The sequence below is a fragment of the Thamnophis sirtalis genome, unplaced genomic scaffold (genome assembly GCF_051295495.1).
Source record: "Thamnophis sirtalis isolate CommonGarterSnake01/CBP01778 unplaced genomic scaffold, rThaSir2_p1.2 scaffold_1, whole genome shotgun sequence".
Lineage (NCBI taxonomy): Eukaryota > Metazoa > Chordata > Lepidosauria > Squamata > Natricidae > Thamnophis > Thamnophis sirtalis.
Window position 1 is genome coordinate 45506609 of NW_028261381.1, and position 15384 is coordinate 45521992.

A 15384-nucleotide genomic window follows, 5' to 3' on the forward strand; every position below is an offset into this window, starting at 1 on the left:
TTGTTTAACATTTACAAGACATTTGGCGTAACTTTGCAGTTTAAGATAATCTTTATTTTAAGTCATAATTCTGACACTAACATTTCTCATCAATATTTATTGATTATGTATATTACACTTCTTAATAAAGGATTGATAATATATCTGATTACTATATTGGAAAGATTACATAGTAAGAAATATTGTAATACAGTGAACAGTACAAGTAGGAAAGGATAATCTTAACACAATATTGTATTGAGTTCTTATACCTGAACTCATCATATTTGCAATCACTTTATGCCAGAAAGATAATATGAAAAAGAATATTGTATTTTCAGCCAGTCTGAAATTAATGTAGCTTCAGTGGGATAGTGCTGCTTTCCATCAATACTTTACCTACTGAGATTATCTCAAAGCTTGAGTGCAAATTTCAGAAGAGTTCTAGTTTTTTATAGTGCTGCTGCAAATATTTAAAATTTAACAAATTATCTGTTCTTATATGTTCTTCATTTTCTTTTTCACTTTTTTCTTGTAATGTGTATAATTTTCTTAGGCTATGTAATGCAGTATAAATATATTGTATTCATGTAGTATTCATTTTTTTTTTGAGATTATGAAACATTTATACTCAAACTATTTCCTTGGTAGGCTGTCCTTGCTTTAGCTGCATCTTGGACATCAAGACAAGTAGGAGAACGGACACTGACTGGAACGGTTATAGATAGCGGGGATGGTGTCACTCATGTCATTCCTGTGGTAAGATTTAATTACACAGTTTCATTTATTAAAGTACAGTTCCTAATAGTGTAATTATTATGGAAAGCACAATCTTGTTTTCAGCCTTTTCCTCATGAGTTCAGAGCTATGTAACTATCCTCCACAAATTACAAAGTATGCAAAATGTTAACACTTATTATTTTTAACTAATGTTAAGAAATATATTTTCTTAGTTTACAAACTATAAGGCACTTAAACAGTCTGTTTATTTTATTTAAAAATATTTCAGTGATAGTTAACCTGGTGTCTTCAAGATATTTCATTAGAAATTCTTAAAATTCCATACTTTGTGGCTGGTAGAAATTAAGTCTAAAACATCAGAAAGACATCATTTGGTATATCTGCTGAAAAGTTATGCTCTTCAAAGATTTCATGACATAGAAAATGCTAATGCTGAAATACTTGTTTTGGTGTTCTCCTGAGAAAGTGATATTAGATATTATTATTAGATCGTGCTATAGGCTGCCTTGAAAGTTATATAAATAGAAAGGCAGGGTATAAATGCATTACTGAAATGCCCTACAGGTGATCTATAGCCCTATGAAATGCAAGTCTTGCAACTTTTATTAACTCTGACAATAAATTAGGAGGAATTAATGGGGGAAAGAGGAGAGGATTATTAGATTAACAGAATTTTATCTTTTCATCTCCTTAATGTGACATCATCAGAATTGGTTCTGATGAGTACAGTGGTCAAGTACATTTCTGCCCAGGAATGCACGTGGGAAGAAGATCAAATATGATTTATGATTGTCACCGAGGACATTTTTTTTATTTCCAGGCTGAAGGTTATGTAATTGGTAGCTGTATCAAACATATTCCAATAGCCGGACGAGATATAACTTACTTTATTCAGCAGCTGCTAAGAGAACGAGAAGTAGGAATCCCTCCAGAGCAATCATTGGAAACTGCTAAAGCAGTCAAGGTAATATATTTGCTTAACATAAATTGATATATCAGCAATACTTTTAATGAATGTTTATTTATTGATCCAAGTGCAAATTGATATATTAAAATTCAAATCCTGGCTTTGCATATGTATATTCTGTGCTATCCAGCAGCCTTCACAGCAAATTGGAATGAAGCCCAAAAATGACAACCAACTCTACAATTATGCCCTTGCATCAAGATGTTGTGATGCACCAGAAATGGCTGCTCTTTTTCTGGAGCTCTTTAGGTGGCTTTTATTTCTGCTTCTATAATCCAGAACCTCAAAATGGACACCCAATCTTTTCTGTCTAGCTTTTGCTGAAGTTTAGCTATTTCTAGTGTGAGCAGAGAGTAATAAAATGGAAGGAAAATGGCAGAGAGAATCAATAATTGGAAAGAGTTTCTCCTCCTTCCAATAAAGCCAATGGCAGCAGAGAGGGAGCTATTAGAAAGGTCAGGAACAATAATCTGGAAACAAATAGTTTTTTGTCTACCAGGTTCTTTACAGTCCTGTATTATTTATTTGGATTGATTAATATTTTCAAGGCATTTGCATTCCCCATAGCAAGATTCTCTTCATACTTGGGTATACAACAACTTTCTAACTAGAGCTACCTTTGAAGAGTGGAAATTTTAATAGATCCAGTATCTTCATCCAAAATGATACTCACTCTTTGTACAATTCTAGGTTAGAAGAATTTGAGTTTAACCCTGTATTGCTTTACATCATTAAGTTAATTTTAATTACTTGTTAACTCTGATAGATTCTATGGCTAATCCATGAATAAATGAAAACAGTTAATATTAGGAACTGAGAGGCTAACTAGCCAACAACTTATTTTTTCTTCTGTATGTTATAATTCTAAATAGATATCTGGTTTTACATTGAGAAAACCTATAATTTCTTTCCTGGAAGTTCTTTGTCTATATTTTTCCACAAATACATCTATTATTATTGATAGTTTTTTGATTATATGATTGTACAATATGTTACCATAGCAATAATATGTATGATTGCATTTTTCTATTATTGTCTTGCTGCTGAAAGAATTAAAATTGTTCACTCTGGATTCTGTAATTTTTTTAGGGATGCATAAAATGTATCTATACTAAGTACCCAGAGGTGGGTTCCTACTGGTTCAGCCAAACCAGTAGTGGTTTGCTGGCCTGAATCGCCGGAACTGGCAACTACCCAGGCCTGCCATGCATCCAAATTGGTTCCCCTGTCGACGTGGCATTTTTTCCCCATTTTTTAATTTTCTGCACATGCATAGGCCTATTTATGGGCAACTGCGCACATGCGTGGAATGTGCATGCGCAATATTGTGTGTGCACCGAACCAGCAGTAATCCTGGCAGCAACCCACTCCTGTAGTACCAAGTACTAATTATCTAAACATAGGTGACTAATATTCATGTTTGATATCCTTACATTTATGCCATTTGTAAACTCCCTACAGTCACTTAGCTGAAATGGGCAACGTAGAAATTTGATAAATTAATACCAGTCTGTATCTTAGTTTTCAGAGAAACTTTTAGTCCTGTTATATCTAACAAAGATCAGATAGAAAGCTTGGATATTTAGTCATTTTAACAAATATGTGTTTTTGTTTTTCCAGGAACGTTTTAGTTATGTCTGTCCAGACTTAGTGAAAGAATTTAATAAATATGATGTAGATGGTACCAAGTGGATTAAGCAATATACTGGAATCAATGCTATCTCAAAGAAAGAATTTACCATTGATGTTGGCTATGAAAGATTCTTAGGGCCAGAAATCTTCTTTCATCCCGAGGTAAATTGAAGCATATTATATGTGAATTCTTCCTAAATAATATTTGAAGTAAAAGAGGGGATGGTTGTTACATTTTAAACCTACACCAATGGTGTATCTCTCTTCCCATTGTGAATTGGTTTAATTATACCACCAGTGTAGTTTTTATGTTGAGCTGTAAGGTTAAATATTTCTCCCAGCTGATGCTATTTTTTATATTGAACTGCTTGATTCATTGCTTAGCATTTTGAGATGTGTAGGTGGACTCTGAATTGTTCAGCATAAGATAACAGCAGGCAAAATAGAAAGAGGAAAGTGATCAGAGGACACATATTGGCTTTCAGTGAACTGAATCTGGCCTTTACAAGTGCCCTTTTTCTCTCAGAACAAATGTTTCTATTCTGTTTTCCCTCTGCAATTCTGTGTGGCTCTGTGATCCACCTTTGTGTGCATGATTAAGCACATTGCATTCCTTTATCTGTATTATGAAGCTGGAATATTTTGCTTTAAATCATAATGATATTGCTAGTCACTTGATGTGGTATGATTGAAGGGCTGAATTGCATCCTCCTAGGTCAAGATAAGTTTATCTGAAATGTTGCATGTTTGAAAGAAAAACCCTACCTCTACATTTATATTTATCTTAAGAGATGGGTAACTGGATACCTTAGAGATATATTGCCCTAAAACTTCCACAATTACTGAAAATTGGTGGCATGGATTCCATTATTTAGAGTTAAGAAAACAATAAGTATAGTATAAGCTCTAAAATACCTTAACAGAGCCTTTTAAAAAACTGAGGGAAATGCTCAAATTTTAGCAATAGCAATAGCCCTTACTTATATACTGCTTCATAATGCTTTATAGCACTGTAAGCGGTTTAGAGAGTCAGCCTATTTTCCCCAACAATCTGGGTCCTCATTTTATTGATCTCAGAAGGATGGAAGGCTGAGTGAACCTTGAGCTGGTCAGGATAAAACTCCAGGCTGTGGGCAAAGTTTGCCTGCAATACTGCATTCTAACCACTGCGCCAGCACAGCTCAGGGTATTTTCCCTCATAATCTAAAGCTATTCCTGCGGAAAATTTGGTCCTATCTATTTTATATCACTACCTCACCACAATGGTCTTAGACATCTACAGACATGTAGATGTCTAATAGGCTTGTTCAAGCCTATTATAACAGAAAGCAAGGCAGAAGTTGTGGATGTTTGTTTTCCTTCATTTTTCTAACTTTCCTTTTAATTAGAAATAATTCTTCCCTAAATTATGCCTTTTTAATATAAAACTCCCAGCCAAATCTTTCTTTTCATACATTGCTTCCCATTTAATTTGTAGGCTAATTATCTCTAGTTGTTAAATTTATTCCATCTTTCTTCTAGTTTATTTTCTTGAGGATGCTAGAACAATCTATACTAATCATTACATTCTATTTTTTTTAAAAAAATATGTGGGATAATGGTTAAGGCACAAGGCTACAAACCACTGTGAGTTCTAGGCCTGCTCTAGGAATGAAAATTGTCTGGGTGACTTTGGGCTAGTCATTTTCTGTCAGACCACTCTCCCAAGGTGATTGTAAGGGAAAACAGGAGGCAGGAGTATTAGGTATGTTCACCATCCTAAAAGAGACAGAAATGTAGCGAAGTAAAAATACAACAACAATAACAATAATAATAGGAATACCTATTCTGTTTTCAGTTTGCTAATCCAGACTTCACACAGCCCATCTCAGAAGTAGTAGATGAAGTTATTCAGAACTGTCCTATTGATGTTAGACGTCCACTGTATAAGGTTAGTTAAATGAGAGAAGGTAAGAAAGTATGGATGTAAAAAGGTGTTGCTAGATGCAAAGCATCTATCTTTTTTCCTATTTCCTAAGAATCTCCCTCCCTCTCTTTTAGATAAAAGCAGAGTTTTTTAAAGAAGTCTTAATGTAGATAACTAGAAATAATATTTTCATTTATTTTATCATTTATCATTTATCATTTGATATAAATGTCAGGATAATAACAATTGAGCTTGATATAAGCTGTTTCTGCTTATTGCTTTATTTGTACTGTCTTCCAATATGATGGAATTTGTACATGATTTGATGTAGTACAACTTATCAATGTGAGGAATTAACATTTTGGTCATAGTTAAACATAGACACACTGCTGAAATCAGTTGTCATGTGATTAGCAGGCCAGTCTAGTTTGTGAAACTGAAAAGGAGTTTTTGTGATCTCTAGATTCTGTCCCTCCCAGAATAAATGTCTCCTTGTAGACCTCTGCACAGGAATCCATCCCCTGGGCCTTGGAGATAACTGTGCTAGCCAGCTTGGATATGCTTTCTGTCAACAGAAGGTCATTTTATCTCATCTGAATCCTCTTAGCTGCTGCCTGACTTTTAAGATTTTCTTTTGTTCTGTAAATTTGTTTGGTTAAAATTTATTAAATTTTTTTGATTGATGAAAGCATATTTGAGCAATGCTGTTCTCCCTTTTTAAGATTGCTCAATGCATTACTTAAAAGATATAACTTTGCCTTCTGTATAGGAAATAAAGTCTTTGAACAGGTCACATGTATTGCAGCTGTCTTTCTATCTTTTATGACTGGTTATAAATGTCATTATTACCATTATTCCTAATTCCAGAAGTGAATATCTCATTTTCACTGCTGCATAAATGATTTGATTTTGTTTGTGCAATTTTAATTCAGAATATTGTCCTTTCTGGAGGCTCAACAATGTTCAGGGATTTTGGACGGCGTTTGCAGAGGGACTTGAAAAGGACTGTGGATGCTAGACTGAAACTCAGTGAAGAACTGAGTGGTGGCAGACTGAAGGTTTGTTTCCTAGACAATAGAATGCTTTGATGTGGATGACATGTGCTCTGATTTAAATGCTTGCTTGGAATGGAAACTTAACAACATCCTTATAGTACTGAGTAGTCATATAATTTGATTTTCCTTGTTATCTTCGTAACTTTTTTATCGCTGTAGAAAGTACTCAGATCTATGCTTTTGAAATGAACAGTTTGGGTAAGTGGTGATCTTTACCACCTAATGCAGGCAGCTGAGTACTTGGTGTTCCAGAAATTCATAGGCAGTTGATCTATTGGTCGTCTAGTGATTTGGGTCCTTCATCTTCTCTGCATCTTTTCCAGTTGGCTCAGTTTCAATTTACCTCATTATTTGCATAGGGTTTACTTTATTTTATTCATTATTATTTTATTTAATTACTGTATTTTTCATTGTCCCTTCAATACTTCTGATGGATCATGTGTATCTTAAAACATGAAAAGCAGATACTAAAAGCATATTCATTTTAGTATTATTCAGCAATTGCAATTAAATATTGCTTGTGCCTGCAAGTATTAGGTAATATTGGCAATAACCAGCTATGGAGTTACAGACCTTCTAGGCTTGGTGAGGCAACAGTCCATTTAATTTATCTACCTCAAAGAAAGTTTTCATTCTCTACTATGAAAGAAGTTGCCATAGAAGCTTCAGTACTATCCTCTACAAAGCAAGTGATTTAATAAGGTTAATTTGAAGCATCTCAATTTTGCAAATTTGTAATGGCCTGTTCTATACATTTGGAAGTGTTTCAAATTTGAAAACCAGCTACAAACAAACTGAAGAATCCCTTACCTGCTTGAAATGCCTTTTCAAGATTCAGATAGTTCAAATTGAAATATTTGGCACATCTCTAATTTTGAGAATCTTTATCTTGTTTAAAAATTTCTTTTGATCTTTACTAACATGTACCAAACTAGGTGTTATTTTGCTTCAACTCTGGATATTGCTCTGACTCAAGCAACATATTAAGAATAACAAGTATTTAGTATTTTCTAAATAAATAGTGATTACAATGAAAAATGTGATGAGCTTAAAAGAGATTTATTAGAATTTAAAAACACATTGCTATTATATTATTATAAGTTATTATAAATAAATTTAGTAAAGGTGGCTTGGCACTTTGCTAAACTTTAACTGCTAAATTATTTGTACTACTTTTACCAAGAAAATGCAGTGGAATTAAAACAAATATTTCCAATGATAGAATACAAGTATTAATATTAATTTGAGATAAAACATTAGAAACTTATTTATATTATACTATGCATACTATTTCCCAGTAAGGTTTTTGCTAAAAAGTTAGCCTATTATTTTTAGATGAAAATGCCAGGAATTAAATGTAGAAGTTAAACCTCCAAAGTATATATTTTCAAATTGGTAATTGATTATTGATCTATAAATTACATTTTTAGTGTTATTTCTTGAAGTTGTTCAGCTATGAGACTATATGAGAATTGGGTTACAAAAAATCCGAGCCCATCTTCCTCCTCTCTAGGGCTCTGCAAATCATATTAATCAGTCAAGTGATTCTTGTTAAACTAAACAAAAAATAAATTAAAACTGAATAAAAATTGAGTTAAAGTTGTGTAAATCAATTCTCAATAGATTTGATGGTATAGTCGTAAGTATGCTTTATTCGTCGGAATAATGTTAAAGCATTTATTTTTATGCAAAGTAATATTGCAATATAGTACATTTTGTATAAGTCAACTTGTACATGTTGTGGAATTAATCTTATGCTGATTTTGTTTTCCATTATAGCCAAAACCTATTGATGTACAAGTTATTACTCATCATATGCAAAGATACGCTGTTTGGTTTGGAGGATCAATGCTGGCTTCCACAGTAAGTTTACAAAAATGGAAAAGGAATCTGAAGATATGGTTCACTATAACAATTATTGCAATATTACAGTAGGTAATAGGTATTACAATAAATGTAAAAATATTCAGAAAGAACTTTCTTTAATATTTCTTTGATTGGGAGCTGCCTAGAGTTGGCTGAAAGCGCATGGCTATATAGATGTTTTAAATAAATAAATAAAATAGAATACAATTATCAAAGGCCCAGTCATAACTGCATACGTATCTTTATCTCTTCCTGGTCCAGATGATATTCTGAAATTTTAGAATAGGGTTAAAGAGCATATTTATCTAGGATAAGCTATAAGACTTATGAATTTGTAGAAGTGTACATTATTTGGTTTTAAGCCTTTTCAAATGGGAAAAAACACTGAACTCTTTGAGTAGTTCATGATTTTTAATAGTAGTGTCTCAAATGATTTGAGATGGCTTTCTGAGAATACAAGAATAGACTTTGAAACTTCAGGCCCATCTACTCTGCAATGCCATGCACCTAGCCTTCAAATGTACAATAAAAACTGAACACAATATTCAAGAACACCAATTTACTGCTTATATCTTCATTTCAAAGATTGGAAACATTTATTTTTATATGATAGCTGCATTATTTATGATAACATTAATACAATAATGTTTCTTAAGGATTTTTTTGTCCTTTTTCCAAAATGTTTATTTTAATAAATATAAAATTGCAATATGATTCAGTGCATTAATTTAATTTTCTCTTTTCTCTTCTTTTTTAGCCTGAGTTCTACCAAGTATGCCACACCAAAAAAGATTATGAAGAAATTGGTCCTAGCATCTGTCGTCACAACCCAGTTTTTGGAGTTATGTCTTAAATCTGACATTTAATGAATTGAGTTTAGCGAGGCAAGGAAATGGTCTTTCTCAGTGCTTGTTTGTCTGGATGGTCGGTATTAAGATAAGAAACATGACTTGAAAATAAGAAAAAAAAGACCAAACACAATTAAACAGGAATATTTTAATAACTGTCTCAACATGCTGATATAGTGGGAAGCCAAAACAATTCAAAGTGTTTTTTTTTCCTTTTGACTGAATATTTGAAGCTGTGCATAAACAAAACTAAAGAAGTTGGTCTTTGTTCTTTTTGTGCCCTAATATTTTGTATATTAATGGAATATCCAAGATTTGATGGGATTTGATGGTATGTAGATAGTCAGCTCTATAATTCTTCTATTGTACTCTTAATTGTGTACAATGCAAGAGCCTGTTTATATTTCCTACTTTTTTATACATTGAGAAAAAAATATCAGTGATTGAAAGTAATGTTAATATTTGACAAGAAAAAATACCAGTGACCAATTGGAGGGAAATGTGAAAATTAACAATGCCCACATGGAGTTTCATCATGTAAATCTCTAGTAATGTCAAAATATGACCAATCTTCCACTTGCATTCCATACATAATGCAACTTGGCAAATGCTTTTGGACCTGAGGGACTAGAATCTTGGATTAAGTGATGCCTGCTAGTGCTTTCTGATTATTTGGTGCATTTTCATTCTATTTCTTGCTTGGGGAAGGGGTGGGACAGTAAAGACAAGACTGTTGGACAAGTATTGCAGTTCTGTAGTGTCATTTCTAATTGCAACCAAATATTCCGATTACGAAAATGGGTGTATTCCACCATTCAAATAAAGACACAACATTCTTTTTTAATATTCATGTGAGGCCTTTCAATTTCGTTGATTAATCATTTGTGAAGGTCCTTCTAATCTGCAATCACAGTTTCTCACTCCCTAATTTGGAAAAGATGAGAGGGATACATGTATGCAAGTGGTGTGTTATCTATTTAATAGCATAATGCAGTTTTAGAAGCGTAATTCTAATTAAATATATGTTTTCCATGAGATTTTGGTAAATAAAGCTGTTGCATTCCTGGCGTCTTGTGTCACAAATTTGATAACTAACTCAAGGGAATCAAATATAAGAACTTTATTGATGGTATGTTTAATCAGAAGCAGACTTGGTGGGGCTGAGTATCAAGTATGTAGAGTATGTAAAAATGGAAGAATTGCTGCGTTTAACTGAATGTCACGACAAAGCTCTCCTTGACTGAAAGCCTTGAACAAAGAAAGTTTCTGATCATTCAGAATTATTATAAATTTCCATCTTAAACTTTTGGGAAAGTGCGGGGTGGTCATAACTGGAGACTGGCATTTAAAACGCATCTTGCATGTGATCCATCTTTACAAATGTTGAATGTCTGAACAATATTATAATCAAGTATGATGCTTGAATCTAGAATTATGTTAGATATGCTCACACAATGCAGGATAATAAGCTTGCTATGAACTAGGGTTTATTAAGGGCTTACAAATCCATCTCAATCTAATTTTTTAAAAATAGTTTTTATTGAAGTTTAAAAATGCAGAGATAAATAAAACTAATGCAAAGAAAGAAAAGTACAAAAAAAGTGCATAGAGAAAAATAGCAGGAGAGGGAAGGAAGAAAAAAAAAATCCAAATTTGGATGTCGCATGAAACTATCCCCATAGTGGTTGGTTTACCTGCTGATGTGAAAAAAAAGAGTAAAGCAGAAATTGGAAGCTGCATATAAATTACTTCATTCCCAAGTCAAGATTCCTTATGTCTTACTGTAACATTTGTCTCATAAAGAATAGGTATTTCTTCATCACAGACTGAATTATACGTAGCCTAAAGTGAAGAATCATATATGATACCATGATGTATTTTGTGGATTTCCTTGTGGAACCTAGGATTAGCAAATTGCCATAGATTTTTGCCGGAAGATACCTTTTGATAGCTAATTCTGATTATCAAATAAACTCACCAGAAAGAAGTTGTTCTGCTTCTGTGTATTTAAGATTCAATTATATATTTTTTTCAGTGAGTTTAGTTTAAAAATTAAGGATATTTATATAAAATCTTGATTTTAAGGCCAGTTATGGGGAAGGGATGTCCATTAAATGTATGTTTACACATACACATAAATGTATGTGTGTATGCGTGTGTGTGTGTGTGTGTGTAAGTGGAATGATTATGGAAGTGATATAATTACATAATTGCATAATTATTCAGATGAAGTAAATTGCACCAGTTACATAATTATGGAACTTGACATAAATAATGTTGCTTTTCTGAACTGCTTACAATGGACATTGGGGGGCTAAGATATGACTTGACTTTATATCTGAAGTTGGCTGAACAGGGATTCATAAAACCTTGCATCCAACTGAATAATGATTTACTTAACATTTGGAGAAACAATACTTTTACTTCAGGAGCTGCTAGCTCTTGATTCTGAAAAAGTCAATGGTGTTACACATCAATCCTATAGAGATTTGCACAGAAGTGCTCTATGTTACACAGTAATTTAGTAGGACTCACGTGGAATTCTTTGTGGTCAAGTTTGCACTCTAGGTCTTCAAGTAAATAGTCTTGTTTATTTTTGCATTGTAGAGATGATGCTAAAACCTGTTCCTCATCTCCAGTTCTTCAAACCTTGTGTTATAATCTTGGTTTGTAAAACAATTCTTTTTAGTTGCCAGCTGATACAATTAGTTGGTAGCAACCTGTGTTTATAGCAATTAAAATTATTTAAATGCTTACTACAGAATCAAATAAGTTATTTTATCTTGATAACTGCTATCATTCCATCCTGTGTGTGTTAATAAGTAAAAATTAATGGCAAGAATTTACTTACTCTAAGTAACTTGTAAAGGAACTGGATAATTACTTGTCTTTTGTACCAACTGGAATGCATTAAATTTAATTTTTTTTAAAAAATCAAACCTTTAATGAACTATTACTTATAAATGAAAGCCTCTGTTCAGTACCTTAATAAACTCATTGTAAGGAAAATGTACGGATTTTCTATTTAAAATGAAATTTGTTGAATTATATGAAAATCCTGTGTAATAATAATAAAGAAATGGCATTACCAGAAAATTGTGAAAGACAATTTTGAAAATAACACACTGCATGTAACTGCTAAATATTAGATTACATATATAATGTGTACTGTTCTAATCTTTAATAAAAGCTTTTGCTGTCTTTAGAAAGCTGACAGCAGAGAAAATTCTGCATAAAATATTGGTTCTTATCTCCTAAACGTCAGCATTTAAAATATAACCTTTGTCAGTTTGCATCTGGAGAGCTTAAAATAGTGTATTTTTTATTTTATGCAGAATTGTAATACTAGGACTTCTCTTTTGGTGTACCTACATAGAATTTATGTTTTTCCCATGACACTTATTTCATAGAGAGGACTAATTTATATGTTGTCTGAAATAGGCTGGGTCTGTGATGATCATGAAAGAAATTGGTATCAATTTTAGTGTAATTTTGGGCTTCCAAGACTCCTTGGGTGCAGAGCCTTCAAATCTAGGATAGGTGTTTTCTTGGAAACTTGAATCCACATATAATTAAAATATTCCCCACCCTTAGGATTGTGCCTTCCAATATGAATATGCCTAGGGAATTTTTTTAAGAAAAAAAAATCTTATTTAGATCTTTTGAAGTGTCAGGAAGGATTGCTGTTTTTTTTGAGCAGTGCTTTTCATTGCCATTCTAACTGACTGTTAAATAGTCAAATTATTGGGGGAGGAAATGGTTTTCCAAATTATGGTCCTCTACGTTTACTGCCTTACAAAATAGCTAAGGAACCATCATGATGCAACAGACTACATTCCTCTAGTGATCGTCCTATTAAAATTAATCACTGACCTTGTAATGCAGCTCAAAATTTTGATAGCTAGATAAACATCTATTATATTATTTATTTAATGTGATACACAGGCTACTTTAGCAAGGAATTTGTGATTTTACCCTCAGTACAGCCATACCATATTTCAAAATCTGTTTTTAAAAAAGTTTAAGAGAAACCCTGAAGCATTTATGTTAATTTTGAAATCTGTTTTTAAGCTTGGAGAATTAGGGAATGAGATCTAGAGACCTTGCATGGCCAGACCTGGCCCCCAAATCACTAAATAAGAAGCCATTCTGATTCAGATTATGTGCAGTGTTTATTTTTGAATATCATGTAGGGAGACCTTGTTCTGCATCTATCTGTTTTTCTACCTCTGTTACCAGTTGGATATATAAACAAAAGGATGCATGAATATGAAGGTGTCCTTAGTACTGAAAACAAATTCCTATTTAAAATGCTCTTTTGATAGCACCTAACCTTCAGTTTTAAGTCCAAAACAAATAATTAAAAAGTATAATTTGTTTATTTGACTATAATAATGTCCCCCTTTATTTTTTAAAAGTAGTCACATTGCACTGGAATTTAATATATGGTAATACTGTATTGTATATACACACCCAGTTATGCTTACATCTTAAACTTTATATATTTATTCAATAGCAGAAATGTGTTAATTGCCTTTTAGGTAGCTGTTGAAAATGAAATTCAAAGCTATACATTGAAATAATATTATTAAATTATAATAAATAACATCATAGAATCCTGACATAGAACCACAAGTGTTTTTATGTTGTATATTCAAAATCACCTTTAAGAAATGCAGCATTTCTAAACGAAAAATGTATTCTAAAGTATTTAAAACACTTTATTAGGGAAAAAATTAAATCTATGCTGATCTTCTTTTGAACTAGTAATACTGTTCTTTATACTAGCTACATTCAACATTCTTCATTTCAGCATTATTCTAAAATAACTTCTGACTGAAGTAGCAGATAAAAATCAGTAGTTATTAAATCAGAAATAGTGATTTCCATCAGTCTTTGGAGCCAACCTTATGCTTATGCTTAGAATATTATGCGCTTCTACAATGTACATTTTCCAATATCTGCCCTGAACTTTATAATGAAACTGGAATCTGAATACAGCTGTCTTATTATACTGACAACCACAGTGAGCCTCTTAAAGCATGCTTCTAACATAAGGCTAGAGAATGCAGAACTCCAGTCAATCCAAGAAAATGATGTAGAAAATGATTATTAGTCCTGAATTTTTAGACTGCATATCTTCAAAGCTATTCCTTATGTCAATAGCACCTACCATCTGATGAACGTTGGCTGACATTTTAACAGCTCAAAAAATAACTGAATATGTCTTCCATCTCTGGAAAAGCTTAATATGTCGGAAAAAGTAGAAGCCAATGCTCTATAATTGGAAGTATGAATCATTTATTAAACATCTTGGCACTACAGCACTTATATGTTAATTTTTATCCTGATAGAAATCAGAATAACTGTAGATACCATCAAGTGTAAATATGTTGTTAGCGCCCCTTTTTAGCTACAGATAGTTTTTGACTATCAAAAGTTGCAATGGCACTGAAAAAAGTTGCAATGGCACTGAAAAAAGGAACTTATGACCATTTTTCACACTTATGACCATGGCAGCATCCCCCATGTTCACGTGATTTATATCCAGATGCTTGGCTACTGACTCACATTTATGATGGTCGCTGTGTCCTGTGATCCCCTTTTGCAACCTGACAAAGCCAATGAGGAAGCCAGATTCACTTAACAAATGTGTTATTAATTTAATAACTGCAGTGATTCACTTAACAAATGTGGCGAGAAAAGTCGTAAAATGGGGCAAAACTCACTTAACAAATTTCTCACTTGGCAACATAAATTTTGGGCTCAATTGTGGTCGTGTGTTGAAGACTACCTGTAATTGGGGAGCAAGCATGTTAACATGACAATGGAGAAGAAGATTCCATTTCTTAGGACAGTTTCTGTTTGCCTTGTCATTTGATCAGCTACACAATCTGGATTTTTAAATAAGCGTAAACAGAATTGTGAGACACTCATTTTTTTATTATTATTTACTTAGGTTCATAATTTGTTCACTTTTGGAACTGACCCTTTGGCTCCCTCTCTCAATTTCATTTTATGTCTTAATTTGCATTTCTGTACAACTTTTAAGATATTGTGTAAAAAGCTTTTTTGTTGTTCCAAACTTACATTGCCTATCTTAACAATAAAAGTATAATGTATAATTCTGGAATACAAGACAATATGATCTAATGTGTGCATAGCTGTTTTTTCTCTTTTAATTATTATTTTACACAAAAGTATAATCCAGCTAATCACCTATGCATGATTCATGCTTTTTAGAAAAGAAATGCATGCACACAAAGTGCTCCAGAATACTGTAATTGCCCATTGAGAAGAAATGAAAACTTTAATCTTATGCTTTATTTAAACCTCTGGACATAAAGCTTATTCTACCCTACTTCAAGAGAGCCTTGAAGAGTTAGCTCT

At 32.6% G+C, this 15384-nt stretch overlaps 1 protein-coding gene across 1 annotated transcript in view; it reads left to right on the forward strand.

The window, feature by feature from the left end:
* The window catches only part of ACTR3 (actin related protein 3), a 44563-nt gene extending 34502 nt beyond the window's left edge, over positions 1 to 10061 (forward strand). Inside the window, exons 6-12 of the mRNA XM_014075800.2 lie at positions 631 to 738; positions 1541 to 1684; positions 3308 to 3481; positions 5157 to 5249; positions 6158 to 6283; positions 8060 to 8143; positions 8904 to 10061. Coding sequence (XP_013931275.1) covers positions 631 to 738; positions 1541 to 1684; positions 3308 to 3481; positions 5157 to 5249; positions 6158 to 6283; positions 8060 to 8143; positions 8904 to 8999 — 825 coding nt within the window. The 3' untranslated portion in view covers positions 9000 to 10061. The remainder of the gene's footprint in view (positions 1 to 630; positions 739 to 1540; positions 1685 to 3307; positions 3482 to 5156; positions 5250 to 6157; positions 6284 to 8059; positions 8144 to 8903) is intronic.
* The last annotated feature ends 5323 nt before the right edge of the window (positions 10062 to 15384 follow it).